Genomic DNA, 15,907 nt, shown 5'->3' with positions numbered 1-15,907 from the left:
GGGGGCAGCTATCATAATGCCATGATGACCACTGTACATCACATGGGTCACATTGGAAAGATTTCTCTCCTGTGTGGGTCACCATGTGACTTTTTAGATCACTTTAGTATGTGAAGGTTGCACCTCATGGGCCACAATGGAAAGATTCCTCTCCTGTGTGGGTCATCACATGGCTTTTGAGAATATTTTTGTGTGAGAAAGATGCATCACATAGGTCACACTGGAAATGTTTCTCTCCTGTGTGGGTCACTACATGCCTGTCGAGAATACATTTACTCGAGAAAGCTTCATTGCACAGGTCACACTGGACAGGTTTCTTTTATGTGTGGGTCATCACATGCTTTTTGAGAGTGCTCTTTTGTGAAAAAGCAGCATCACATAGGTCACACTGGAAAGGTTTTTCTCCTGTGTGGATCAATGTATGCCTTTTTAGAGCATGTTTTTCCAAAAAAGTTGCATCACATAGGTCACACTGGAAAGGCTTCTCTCCCGTGTGGGTCATCATATGCCTTTGTAGATGACTTTTGCATGAGAAAGCTGCATCACATAAGTTACATTGGAAAGGTTTCTCTCCTGTGTGGGTCATCACATGCTTTTTTAGGTGACTTTTTTGTGAGAAAGTTGCACCACATGGGTCACACTGGAAAGGCTTCTCTCCTGTGTGGGTCCTCATATGATTTTTGAGGCGACTTTTTAGTGAGAAAGCTGCATCACATACGTCACACTGGAAAGGCTTTTTTCTTGTGTGGGTCATCACATGACTTCTGAGATTACTTTTGTATGAGAAAGCTGCACTACATTGGTCACACTGGAAAGGCTTCTCTCCTGTGTGGGTCATCACATGACTTCTGAGGGTGCTCTTTAGTGAGAAAGCTGCACCACATACGTCACACTGGAAAGGTTTTTCTCCTGTGTGGGTCAATGTATGCCTTTTTAGGGCCTGTATTTGTGAAAAAGTTGCATCACATAAGTCACACTGGATAGGTTTCTCTCCAGTGTGGATTACCACATGACTTTTGAGATTACCTTTGCATGCGAAAGCTGCATCACATAAGTTACACTGGAAAGGCTTCTCTCCTGTGTGGGTCAATGTATGCCTTTTAAGATCATACTTTTGCAAGAAAGTTGCATCACATAGGTCACACTGGAAAGGCTTCTCTCCTGTGTGGGTCAATGTATGCCTTCTTAGATCATGCTTTCGCAAGAAAGTTGCATCACATAGGTCACACTGGAAAGGTTTCTTTTTTGTGTGGGTCATCACATGACTTCTGAGATTACTTTTGTATGAGAAAGCTGAACTACATAGGTCACACTGGAAAGGCTTCTCTCCTGTGTGGGTCACCACATGACTTTTGAGAGTGCTCTTTTGTGAAAAAGCAGCATCACATAGGTCACACTGGAAAGGTTTTTCTCCTGTGTGGGTCAATGTATGCCTTTTCAGAGTCTGTTTTTGTGAGAAAGTTGCATCACACAGGCCACACTGGAAAGGCTTCTCTCCTGTGTGGGTCATCATATGCCTTTTGAGATTATTTTCATATGAGAAACTTGTATTGCATTGGTCACACTGGAAAGGCTTATCTCCCGTGTGGGACACCACATGCCTTTTTAAATGACTTTTGCATGAGAAAGCTGCATCACACAAGTTACATTGGAAAGGTTTTCCTACTGTGTGAGTCATTGTATGCCTACTGAGGTGACCCTTTTGAAAGCTGCATTGCATAGCTCACATCGGAAAGGCTTGACTTTTATATGGATCACTATATGCCTACTGAGATGACTGTTGTGATAAAATTGTACCGTACAGGTCACACTGAAAATACTTCTGCATGTATTATTTTATACCTTTTGAGAACACTTATGGGAGAAAGACATCTAATCAAAGCTTGGTGGCTGTTCTTTCTCTGGAAAAGTAAGAAATAATATCTAGGTGACACATGGTAATGGGGGTGCCCCTCCAAAAAAATATTACAACTGTAATACTGGAATCCATGTTTAATTTACTGGCTCACAGATCTTTGCTATTCCAAGCAAGTTGAAATGTTACTCAGTAAAAACTAGGCAGAGTAAGATTTACCCTACAGAACTGGGTTAGATTTGCGGCAAGGGTGTTGGAATGAAATGCAGTTTTCTTATATGCTGGAGATGTCTTATGTTACATTTTGATGGGAATAAACCTTATGTGTAAAGTGAGGTTGGGAAACCCAGATAGGTACATTTATGAATTATGGCTGAATTCCCCATAGGTTTAAGTAAGTGATTGGGGATGGTGGTGGTGATGCAGATGGAAGCAGCAGACTTTAAGAGGTTCAGAAGGTTGTTGGGCGAAAGGCTGGTTGATATAAATTGTTTTCTATTATGATCTTTGAGGGCCTTCAAAATTAGCCAACTGGAAAAGTCTTTTTTCTATTGGGGTTTTCTTTTCACTGAACACTGTAAGGAGAAAACTGAAGATGCTTCAACAGTGAGCCAGTTGGATATGTATTTACTTAATTGCAATATATAGGAAAATGCAACTCTCATCGAGTCCCATCTCCTATTCTCTAATTTTCTAACATACCTAGACTCAATTTCATGTATAGTTTCAACTTAATCTATATCCTTGATTTTCACTTATCATATTTAGATTTGGACTCATGTATTGTTTGAGCTTGGGCTACATCATCTAATCTATTCCACATATCTATGCATCTATGTGGAAGTTGTTTCTTCACATCCTTTCAACATCATGTGGTCTTCCTTAATTTACTTCCATGACATCTTAAAGCCATCCCATATCTAATCAGGAGATCTCTTCTGTCAATACAACCTATCCCCTTTAGTGACCTGAATACTGTAATTATATCACCTCTTTCTCTTCAATCTTTCAAAGTTGGTAGACCCAGTACTTTCAGTCTTTCCTTATATGGTTTATCTGCCAGACTGGGGACCAGTTTGGTTTCTGTCCTTTGTATTCTCTCAATCTTTCTTATATTCTTCAGTCTATGCGGGCACCATGTAGGCGATGGATTGGTGAGTAATTGGTTTCTGTTTTCAAAAGATTTCTACATTACAATCCAGGCTTTATTTTGTGAATGATTTGTCTGCCTTCTCTATTGCAAAAGGTAACCAGGTAAATCATGAACAAATAGTATAACAATCCCCAGACAAGGGGCATTCACAGAATTTGTTTAATTTTTATTTTCTGACTACATTTTATTCAGTTGCATACAATAACAATATTTTCTATGTTTTACTATTTTGAGAGCTATTATAAATTTCTGCAAAACACTGCACAGTTACATGAAAAAATTAAAATTTCTAGATAGCATGGAAGGTATCTGAAGGTCTGTTTCAGTAATTGGATATTGATTTTAGGCCCACTAGGGTCCATTTTGGACTTTAACACTACTCTATTTTGGTATGCTTTACCCTACATTGTTAATTGGTTCCACAGGTCACAACTTACATCGAAAAGCAACTTTAGTAGTCAAAATAACCACAGTATAAACCACAAATAAGCACTCTCCGTTGCAGGCAGAGTTGGTGGAAGCCATTTCAAACTCACACACACCGTAACTCATGTGTTGGAAGAGCAAGCCTCATCCAAAGGCACTGGTATAGTTTTCTCTTACTTTACATTGCACAGCTAGCAATGGTGCAGAATAGTTATCAATGGTACAGAATACAAGGCACAAGCAGACTTGACCACAACTTAACCCATTCAACTCCGATGACAAGATGTCTTGTCATTTGGTCAAATAAAACAAAAAATCATAATAAAACAACAAAATGTTTGATGATCAAACAGCACCAGAAAAATATGACGTCGTCAGTCCTCCTCCTCGAGGAGGAGGACTGACGACGTCATATTTTTCTGGTGCTGTTTGATCATCAAACATTTTGTTGTTTTGTTATGATTTTTTGTTTTATTTGACCAAATGACAAGACATCTTGTCGTCGGAGTTGAATGGGTTAACCAGCATGCACGTCCAAATCCTGACGCTCAAACACACACTCTCTCCCAAGCTCAGCTCTCACTCTCATACCTAAGCACGTATCAGCTGACACAGTAGTCTAAACTGGAACTACCAACCCTGGAACAAAGAAGAGAAAAAGATCTACTGGCCATTTAGAGAATCATGAAAAGTATGGAAGTCCTTGATAGAGAAGACTTATTAAAGTGAGATAAAAGAAAAACAAGAGGACATGAAAAGAAACTCAAAAAGGAGGGTTATAGAAGAGATCTGAAAAAAGGCATAAATGGTGTCAGTGTGATGAAAGTCTGAGGTGAAAAAAAAAATGAAGAAAACAAATGGACTTTGTCATAGTGAGCCAAGGTGGTAGGTTGACAGTAGAGAAGAAACAACAGAAAAAAAAAGAAAAAAAAAAAGAAAATTTTTTTTTTATATATATATATATATATATATATATATACATAAATAAAATAGTGTTTAAAAATAAATAAATAAATAAATAAAATAAAAATCTATTATTTTGAGAGGACGGAGAGGGGGGGTGGCCAAATTTATGAAACGGACTTGCTGTGGATGTGCTGTGTCTTGCGACACTGCTTCTGACCTAGGGCAGTGGACAGGATGCAGGGATGACCCATCATCCAGGAGGTGCCAAGATAAGAGGGAGGGAGGAGGGTGGACGGGAGTGGAATATAAAGGAAATGGATTGGGTGGGAGTGGTTTCTATGCCTATTTCTTTTTGGCTACCCCCCGTGTAAGGGGGTATATGTATTACTTTTAGTGTCTGGTGGGCCAAGGTGGTGGGTTTGACTTAGTTCAATATCGATCTCATTTGAAGAGAAGTCGTAATTAGTGTCTTCATGAGTTCAGTTCATTGAATATCACTCATTTGAAGAAAAAAAAAAAAATAGTGTCAGTGTGATTAAAGTCTGAGGCAAAAAAATTAATAGATAAATAAACAATTAAGACAAAAACAAATGGAGTTAGCTATGGTGGACAGAGGTGGTGGGACAACTTGGTAGTGCAGATGGGCCGAGTTGGTGGAGTAGATGGACTGAGTTGGCAAGTAGGTGGACCAATTTGGCAATGGGCCGAGTTGACCCTACACAAGCTAAAGCATCTTTTCCAAACCTCCAGTTGTGTTCTAGTGTGAGCAGTTCAACAAGACTAATTAATATACACCAATTCAAACTTATTCTCATCAAAAAACATTCCCAATAAAGCTAACAGTAATGTAGTTGATAGGTCAGTAGTCTCATCTAAGTGGAGTTAAAATGTGTTTTTGCAGTAAATAAACATTTTCTTTCTAACAGTGAAATCCAAGTACTTAGCTTGTTGCTTTTTGCTTTCCTAATGACACATTCATTTTAACAGGATCTATGGGAAATATACCTCTAAGAAAAGGTAAGGTATTTTTTCAGAGGTGCACACCTATGCGATATAACATTAGAAAAATAATTAGTAACTTTGAGGTGTCTGAGAAGTATGATAGGGGTTACTAGGCTAGAGTGAGAAATGAGGAGGTGAGGAGGAGAACAGGGGTGGAAAGGAAGTTGGGAGATAGGGTTGATGAAAGAGTATTAGGATGGTTTGGACACATGGAAAGAATGAGTGAAGAAAGACTAGTAAAAGAGGTATGGAAGGCAGATGTGGAGGGAGTGAACATGAGGGGACGTCCTAGGATGAGATGGATGGATGGGGTGAAGGGGGCTTTGGGGAAAAGGGGGATGTCTGTTGAGGAAGGACAGGAGAGGACAGAAGACAGGGGTGAATGGAGAATGGTTGTATATGGATGATGTTGTGATGCATGAGGTGGAATGGGTGGGGGAATGTGGGGTGAGGTAGCATGTGTGAGCAAAATTTGACGCAGCCTGAAGGGATTTCTCCCCATCTTCTCCTTTTATGCATGGAGGGACAGAGAGGGGGGTTGCCGATTTAATGAAGTGGCCTTGCTGTGCATGTGCTGTGCCTTGCGACACTGCCTCTGACCCAGGGCAGTGGACAAGGTGCAGGGATGACCCACCATCCAGAAGGTGCTAAGATGAGGGAGGGTGGAGGGGAGTGAAGTGTATTTAGGGGATGGAATGGGTGGGAATGATTTTATGCCTTTTTCTTTTTGGCTACCCCTTTGTAAGGGAGAAAAAGCCTTGGTATATGTATGTATGAATGTATAATACATCAACCTAATATACAGTTTTCTTGGCAGAAATAAATAATAAAAAAAACTATGCTGTGTGCATAGGATCGGGACGCCATGTTGTCGTCTATCCAGTCCAGTCACTGTCACTTAAACGATGGCTTTCATGTTGTGCACCGGGTGTTCTCAAACTCCAGGTGACGTTAATAAGCACTGTTCCAAAGACAACAGGGCTTCCTTGGACTTTATGAGAGAATACGGGTTTCTGCCATTGTCTGTTAATTGCCTGAGGTACAATAATAATCAGGCTGTCAGCATCCGTGATGACGATGACAATAACTTAGATGATTGTTAGAATTAGAGGTACCAAATTACTAAATACAGGTTAGGTTACATAAGTTAGTTAGGTTAGGTCAGGTAAGTTAGATTAGAATAGACGAATTTATCATCTTTTCATTTCTATGACCTCAGCATCTATCAAAACAAACATGGCATGTCATTCAACTGCCGTGACTTGGTTTGTTAGTGAATCGGTTTTAGCAACTTTTTTGTTATTGATTTCTGTCAAGAAAATCACATATTACATTGATGTATCATAATTCATTAAATTAATAATTAATTTTTATTGCTATATTGCATAAGTGTGCACCTTTCATTTCTTTGACCTCAGTATTTATCAAAACGGACAATATATAGTTTCACCCAACCATAGAACTTGATATGTGGCTTATCATTAATTACTCTCCCCCACCCAAAAACCCCCATTTCCCACACGTCCCCCCAGATTGTTCGGGAGATGTAGGCATAAGTGCATAACTTTCTATACTTAATTACTTCAAAACTACGCATTTGCCACAGGAATGATGTACACCATCGTTCATATCACAACATTTTTCACCAGAAACACATAAGCCACATATAAAATTCTATGGTTGAGTGAAACTATAAATTGACGTTAATTATACTACTAAGCGATGTATCAATAATTATTAATACATCGCTTAGTTGTACACTTCTAAAATGATACATGCAATTCTTCACAAGTAACTAATAACATAGTTTTCTATAAGCTACAAATCTTCATTTCCATTTTTGCAGCTGCACTGGATGAGGAACCAACTAAAGCTACAGCAGTGTTTTGGGACTTCTCTACTTCTCTTCATAGCATTCTGGTGAGATTTATAATTAGAATGACGTTTTATTAATCTATAGCCATTTTGGCACATGAAATTTTCACACAGTACACACCGCAAAATAGTACATCACTTCCATTACCTGATTTTTTCTAGCCATGACCAAACTGTCATATATTAATATTACTCAGTGTAGTTGTTCATTATTTGATTAACAATAGACATTACGGTACTCGCATTTACAAAATAAAGGCACTCATTGTCAATCAGCACAGTAATGCACCGGTCACAGAAAACATCTATACCCTCACTTTTACTTCTGGATTCTGTGTAAACATAAACAAAAGGAATCGCTGCAATCAGCTGATGCACATTGTTTTCTTCTACCATTATTAAATGGGATACTACATTAATTGTACTGTCCTAATGATCCAGTGAATAATACCCAGCCCTCCGGTCCATGGCATAATGCCTGGTTTTAATGAATATGAACAACAGCACAGTAACGAGAGGATGATTGATATATTGATATTCATATAAAATACCACACCTTCAGTAAAATTCCTTCAAATAATGATTAAAACCAGTAACTTCCTTAGCGTGTTCTTTGTGACCCCAACAATTCCTTGAAAGTAGAATTGTGATGTACGCACGTACCCAACAAGTATCCTTGTAGGTGCAAGGTGATGCATTAGAGTTGGATAGTAGTCTGACCTGACTCAACGCGTCTGGCCAAGGCGTGAGAGCAAAGACTTTGCCTTACGGGAGAGGTGAAATGCCTCCGCATTACACAAACATTACAAAATATGATATCGTGGCATCACGGAGGGAGGGAGAGGGGGAAAACGGGGAGGAAGAGATAGAAGTGACGGAAGGAAGGGAGAAATAGATAGGTTGCCGGGATTCCGGCATGCAGGCAGGCAGGCAATTCGTATATTAGTTGACAAGTGGGGCAGGGGATATGTCGCCCAGACAAATGGAAAGAGAATTGTGTGTGTGTGTGTGTGTGTGTGTGTCACCACCTCGGATCTGCTGCAGCCTCTGTCGAGACAGCCAGACACCACCCTACGGCAGCGAGCTCAGAGCTCATTATTTGCCGATCTCTGGGTAGGTCTGAGACCACTCACACACCACACACCGGGCAGCAAGGTCACAACTCCTTGACTAACGTCCCGTACCTACTCACTGCTAGGTGAACAGGGGTTACACGTGAAAGGAGACAAACCCAACTTATCTCCGCCCGGCCGGGGAATCGAACCCCGGTTCTCTGACTTGTGAGGCCAGTGCTTTACCAATCCGCCACCGAGCCGTATAGTGTGTGTGTGTGTGTGTGTGTGTGTGTTCATTCACTTGGTCTTTGGATCACGTGTTGGACTCGTGATCGACAGCTATTTCCCTCCTGGAAGAGAGCTCAGAGCTCGTAGGTCCGATCTATGGGTAATACTATGACCTTGCACACACACACACACCCAACTCCCCGCCCACGAGAGTCAGAGTAACGACCCGAGGCACAGCGATACCGAAATAATTTCGCCCCTGGGCAGGATTCGAACTGAGTGCTGGGAGCACTTCTGCTTCCCAGTTCAGCGCTCTACCAACCGTGCCACCGAGTAGGTGTGTGTGTGTGTGTGTGTGTGTGTGTGTGTGTGTGTGTGTGTGTGTGTGTGTGTGTGTGTGTGTGTGTGTGTGTGTGTGTGTGTATGTGTGTGATTGATCAAGCTTAACTTAAACCTACGTTTTTTTATCTATATACCTAACACTAAATTGGTTTTCTCGATAACTTTATGTTGTGTATCTATGCTTGGTTTTCTTATTAATGAAGGGGTTTTTAAATATGTCTGAAAAAAGGGGGGGGGGTTACTTCCCCCCGGTCATGATTCCGTTCCTACGTATATAACGTGTACTGGGGTGTAGGTAGATTACCGCCTTGCGTTCTTTCGAAACTCAGCGGTAATCTAGTGTGTTTCGCATGCAATGGGAGTGGGTTGTCTGTTAGTGAACGTGTAGTTTCATTGTTGATCTGCATGAGCTTGTCCCATAATTATGCGGGTGGCTCGCTCGTGTAGATACATGTTGAGTGGTTGAATGTCAACTTCTTCGTGTAGTGCTTGTTCTGTTTTTACGTTAGAATAGTGCATGTTTGTGATGAATTTGAGTGCTCTGTTTTGAATCGTTTGCAGTGTTTGCATGGATGTTTTTGATCATATGTGGAAAGGTATTATCGGGTAAGTAAGTGTGCTCCGTGTAAGTGCGATATATATATATATATATATATATATACTGTATATATATATATATATATATATATATATATATATATATATATATATATATATATATATATATGTTTAACAGTAAGGTTTTTGAATCTCTGCAGCCACTGTAGACCAAAAGATGCAAGCACCTTCCTGTTGCGCACATGGGCCGCCCTGCCATTGGTGGTAATCGTCCAACTGAGTAACTGTTTGTTCATATTTTGTGTTTCCGCTCGTATGCATTTACTTGCTCGACTGATTTCGCAATCTTTAACACAAGCATACGTTCCGAGCAGCCAGGATGTTATAATTTGTGTAATGTCGTCTGCGTGAATTATGTTATGACAATGTGTGAGTGTTGTAGGCAGGCCTTTTATGTAAATGTTATAGAGCGCTGGGCTTAATGCGCTCCCCTGTGGTACATCACACAATGGGGCGAAATATAGCCCAAAGTAGTTTTGTATGCGTATGCAAGCGGTTCGGTCTGTGATGAAATTACAGAGTGTTCTTGCGAAGATTGGGTGCATGTTCATATGGATGAGTTTGTTTTAACCCAAGCCAACATATCTCACGTCCCGCAAAACTAGATTAACCTGCATTTTGCGGGCTTTAGCAGCAGGAACCGCCTAGTATGTCGTGGCAAGAGCTGTGTCTGTGCCGTGTAAGGCTCTAAAGCCGTGTTGGTTAGGAGGTAATGTGTCATTGGTTCTGATGTGTGTTTGGAGGCGTCGAGTGAGGATTTTTTTTTTTTTTTTCAAATATCTTCCCGTTTCTAGTAGTGATATGGGGCGGAGGTTGATGATGGAATGTATGTCCGTGCCTGTTTTAGTAATAAGAAGCATAACCGCCGATTTGAATGCGTCGGGGAAGTATCCTAGGGTGAGAGCGGCGCTCAACATTTCCGCTAAATTTGATGATATTACTTCAGGGGCGTTAGCGAGCATAGCGAGCATTTGAGTCCTGCCCGGAGTTTTATTGCGCATTAGGAAGATTACGCACTTAACCCATTAAACTCCGATGACAAGATGTCTTGTCATTTGGTCAAATAAAACAAAAAATCATAAAACACCAAAATGTTTGATCAAACACCAGAAAAATATGACGTCAGTCCTCGCTTCGCTCGCGAGCGAAGCGAGGACTACTGACGTCATATTTTTCTGGTGTTTGATAAAACATTTTGGTGTTTTATGATTTTTTGTTTTATTTGACCAAATGACAAGACATCTTGTCATCGGAGTTTAATGGGTTAACCTCCGAGGCACTGGCCTTAGATGCACACCCTCCCTCGGGTAGGCGGGAAATGCGAGCGTGGGGGGAGGTGATGGAGGTATGACGTCAATGTCCCTCCTTATAAAGCCTTCATAGTCTTGATCAAAGTCCTGATTTTCCCCCTGGGGGAAATAGTCAGCATTGTCTGCCAGTGTAGTCGTAGAGCTAGTTCTTTGTCTTCGACGTGGTGGTGTTTCGTGCCATTCGTGTCTGTAATGTAAGGTGTGTAACGGCTCTTACTACCGCCCGAGAGCTTACTGGCCGACCGCCAGAAGGTCGCTGGGTCAGTGGTGAGGTCCATACGGCTAATCTGTTCTTCCCAACTCAGAGCTGCTTGTGTAGTGTAGTGTTCGCGTAAAATATGTCTGATTTAATTGAGTCGTAGTGTGTGGTGGGGATTGCATCAGTGTCGTGTCATGCATCCATGTACATGTCTGGCCTGAATGAGGAGACGGTGTCTTCTGTATTTTATTGGTGGGTGGATGAGTGTCCTGCGTGCTATCTTTGGGATGGTAAAGTTGGCTGCCCTGGGTATGGACTATGGACTACCTAGGACAGACCACCCGCTCGCACGGGATTGGTTTGTGTGGATGGTCTGTAAGAAAATGAAAAGATGGTAGTGTATAAAAGAGGGCTATAGCCAATGAGAGCTTTTTGCATGGGCGATTAGTTAAGGGGCTGGTGATGGTGGTGGCTCGGGAGAAACGGGCAGGGAACTTGGACGGCGGCGCCGACGACTACAATTGAAACGACCAAAAGTTGAGAAAATGGTAGGAGGCGTGGTAGCAGAGAAAGGTTGAAAAACGGAAAAATCTTTAGTGGGAGGTAAACTGAAATGAGAAGATGCAGCACAAGAGAAAATTAGAAAGGAAGTGAATTTTAGTCGAAGAAAAAAGTACATGTAGATGTTTGTGCGTGGGACGTGGTTATATTCGTGAGAGGTGTGTGTATGTATCTTACGAGAAGTGAGTAGAGTTCACTTTCCGCGTGTGGCGTCGCTGATTAACGCCAAGCTAGGTAGCGCGCTCCTGATTAACCCCAGGTGAGGCTTGAGCGTTCCTGATTAACCCCAGGTGATGCTTGAGCGTTCCTGATTAACCCCAAAAGAGGCAATGAGCGTTTGGCCTCTAACGAGGCAGTGGCGATATCCGAAGCGTCGTCAAGAGAGTGGATCCAATGGCAGTGAGAGGGGAGCGGGCGGGCGAGTGTTGGTTTATCTCTTTTCTTGCAAGCATAACTCTAAAAGCAGAGAATTACGTGACTCGGGAAACGTGTGTATTTGTCAAAAGAGTAAGCCCGCTCGCCAGCGTCAAGGCCAGGCGTGCACGGGCCGGTCGACAGGAGAGGTAAGGCACCTCCCCCCCCCCCCACGACCGGCCAGGGAATAATTATTGGCGATGGCGAAAAAGCCAGGTGTGTGCCGGACCGGTCGGCGGGACAGGACACTAAAGGTCATGATAAAACCTCCTCCCCCACGACCAGACGGCGAAGGATTATGGGCGTTGGCTGAGAGAGCTAGAGTAAAGAACGACAATCGACCTCTGCTGTGCCAGCGTGTATGTGTGTTTGTGTGTATCTCTCTTTTCTTCCAAGCACAATTCTGAGACCAGAGAATTACGTGACTGGGGAAACGTGTGCATTTGTCTTAGGTGTAAGCCCGCTTGCCAACGTCAACGAAGAGGTCGGGCTTGTGCCAGACTGGTCAGCAGCAAAGGAGAAAAATCCACTCCGCCGCGACCGACCGGCGAAGATTGATGGGCGCTGTTGAGAGAACTGGAGCAAAGAACGACGTCTGACCTCTTCTGAGTCGGTGTTGGTTATGTGATTACGGCTTGTTCTGTGTGTTTGATGGCAAGGTCAGTGTCCGCCTTCTCGGCTCCCTCCAGGTCATGTGGTCGGGTTTGTCGGAGGCGGTACGTGTATCTGTTCCAGCGAGCCTTTTTTTGTATGAATATTGGCATGTAACGGGTATCTGTATGGTATTTGTGGATGTGGTCAGAATGACGGGTATGTGGTTGTTGTTGTTTGTGTGCCAAGAACGTAGGCCTAAGTCGATTCGTATGCCGACCGGTCTCCGGTGAGTTTTCCGGGCTTCTGATTGGTCAGTTGCCTTTGGCCTCGGACGTTCTTGCTGACTATGCTTGCCCATTATGGGTCATATAAAAGCTTAGGTCGGGATGCGTCGCGGTCAGTCTGATCTAGACTGGTGGCGGCGCGTCGCCACACTTTATTCAGTATGCCTAGGCCTAGGCTACGTTTCCTAACGAAAATGATAAATAAGTTAATTAGTATTAAACAACGTAGCTCAAAGATAATAAGATTTTATTCAGTATGCATATGTTTCCTAAAGAAAGTCTGATGGTCAAATAATAAAAAGGTTTAAAAATGCAGTATTAAATATCATAGGTCAAAGATGATATGATTTTATTCAGTATGCTTAGGCTTAGGCTACGTTTCCCAAAGAAAATCAGATGAAATTATAAAAAGGTTGAAAAATACTATACAACATAATTCAAGGATGCTAAGATTATTTCAGTATGCTAAATATACAATATATATATATATATATATATATATATATATATATATATATATATATATATATATATATGCAGTAACAAAAGTAATATCTAAAGATATATATATATACATATATATATATATATATATATATATATATATATATATTTCTAAATAGAAATGTAGTAGCACATTTGTAAATAACACACAGGAACCCACAATCGGAGAAAGAATGAACTTCGAATAAAGAATAATCCTATATTTCGGCTATCAACTGTAGCCCTCTTCAGGAAAGTACATAAGATAGAGAACAGAGGGGACTTATAAACTACAGTAAGAAGAGATGTGGACAGTTGACCTCACTCAGGCCGTTTCAAGACTCTTTCCCCCTCCCTGTCAACAAAATTCTTGCTTTAGTTCGCCTGTGTGTTTCTTCAAATGTTTTCTCCTTTCAAGACCAATTCTTCCGTCAAAAATTCGGTTGCAGTATGGGTTCCAATTTGTCTCCTGTTTTGGCCAATTTGTACATGGAGTATTTTGAGTGTACCCTTTTGCCCAGCATCAAACCGCCCGAAATGATTTGGCTCAGGTACGTAGACGATATCTTTTCGGCATGGGATGACAGTTGGGGCCCATTTGAAGTGTTCCATGATAAATTGAACCAATTGACCCCGAATCTTAAATTTAAAGTTGAATGGGAAGAAGGACACCAAATCCCTTTCTTGGATATTTTGTTAAGAAGAACTGATGATATTTTATTCTTTACAGTATACCGTAAGCCCACCCATTCAGGCAGTTATCTCCACTTTTTTAGCAATCACCCTGACAATGTCAAGAAAAGTGTTGCCTCTGGCCTTTTCTTGAGGGCTTTCAGGATTTGCAGTCCTCAATTTCTGGACCAAGAGATAGAGGTGATCAAATGTCAACTTGAGAAGTTGGCTTATCCACCTTGGTTTCTGGACCAAGCCCTCAGTAAGGCTAGGGCCAACCATTTTAAAACTTCCGTCCCCTCAAATTTTCACCGCTCCTTTAAGGACATTTTAAAAATTCCATTCAATAATACCATCAGTTCTTCTACTAAATTGTTTCCTCGTGAACGTCTCACCATTGCCTATCACTATCCTAACACCGTACGTAAGTAAATTGTGAACGTTCAACAAAAACCGAAGGAAGTTGAGTCACCTGGTGTTTATTGTTTGCCCTGCAAAGATTGTGATTTGGTTTACTTGGGTCAAACCGGGAGAGACTTGAACACTAGATTGGCAGAACATAAAAGGTCAATTAGGTATGGGCAGGAAAATTCGGCTGTTTTTCTTCATGGTAAAAATAAGAATCATTCTTTCGACTGGGGTAAGGCCAGATTAGTGTTCAAGTCCCACTGTGGTTTCAGGAGGAAAATAGTCGAATCAGCATTAATTGAGGAATGCCCTAATATTAATATTTCTAAAGGGCAGTGGACACCTGACATAATCTCACGCGCAGCAATAAATAAGCTAGTGCGGACGTTACATCCTCCCCTCTCCTCACCCCCTCCCTCCTCCGCCACCCCAGTTTGCCCCGCGCCTGAGTGAGGTCAACTGTCCACATCTCTTCTTACTGTAGTTTATAAGTCCCCTCTGTTCTCTATCTTATGTACTTTCCTGAAGAGGGCTACAGTTGATAGCCGAAATATAGGATTATTCTTTATTCGAAGTTTATTCTTTCTCCGACTGTGGGTTCCTGTGTTATATATATATATATATACATATATATATATATATATATATACATATATATATATATATACATATATATATATATACAGGGTAATATACATTCTCTCTCTCTCTCTCTCTCTCTCTCTCTCTCTCTCTCTCTCTCTCTCTCTATATATATATATATATATATATATATATATATATATGCAGTAACAAAAGTAATATCTAAAGATATATATATACATATATATATATATATATATATATATACATATATATACAGGGTAATATACTCTCTCTCTCTCTCTCTCTCTCTCTCTCTCTCTCTCTCTCTCTCTATATATATATATATATATATATATATATATATATATATATACAAAGCCCGACTTGCGTCCAGATCGGCTTACGACCTGTCTGTCGGAACCAAACTCGGTCGTAAGTCGACGACTGCCTGTATATTGTTGGTAGTTGGCACTCATAAACTGTCTTTTCCTGTCTTTCTCTCTGAGTTCTGTGTGTTTTTAACCACTTTGGTATCATGAAGCCCATGTATTTATTTACCTAGTTGTATATATATATATATATATATATATCTATATATATATATATATAACTATATATATATATATATATATATATATATATATATATATATATATATATATGTCGATGTTTCCACGCACGCCATCCCACCTCTCCGTTCCCCTTCCTTGTCCTGGTTAACAATTCTCTTGTGAAGGAAGGATGCTCCATGTCTTAGACCCAGGGCCGTTTCTAGCTTTGTGGGGGCCCTAGGCAAGAGGCAGTTAGGGGCCCTCAAAAGTTAGAGAGATAGACAGATTGGTATTTCATTTATACCTGTGAAGTTTGCCAAACAGTAATTAAATGACTTCTATATCTTTTGATGGTGTTAAAGGATGCAAGTAACTATTACACCATA

The 15,907-nt window shown here is 41.0% G+C and overlaps 1 protein-coding gene across 1 annotated transcript; it reads right to left on the bottom strand.

Annotated features, from left to right (window-relative positions):
- Positions 1-316: 316 nt before the first annotated feature.
- Positions 317-3,136, bottom strand: LOC143030959 (uncharacterized). Its single transcript, XM_076194259.1, has one exon. The coding sequence runs from the start codon at positions 1,718-1,720 to the stop codon at positions 320-322; it is 1,401 nt and encodes a 466-aa protein (XP_076050374.1). The 5' UTR covers positions 1,721-3,136; the 3' UTR covers positions 317-319.
- Between the last annotated feature and the right edge of the window lie 12,771 nt (positions 3,137-15,907).

Source organism: Oratosquilla oratoria, chromosome 12, assembly GCF_046742065.1.
Source record: "Oratosquilla oratoria isolate Oo_2021 chromosome 12, ASM4674206v1, whole genome shotgun sequence".
Taxonomy (NCBI): domain Eukaryota; kingdom Metazoa; phylum Arthropoda; class Malacostraca; order Stomatopoda; family Squillidae; genus Oratosquilla; species Oratosquilla oratoria.
The sequence above is the reverse complement of the archived record's forward strand: the minus strand, read 5'-3'. Positions and strand labels throughout refer to the sequence as shown.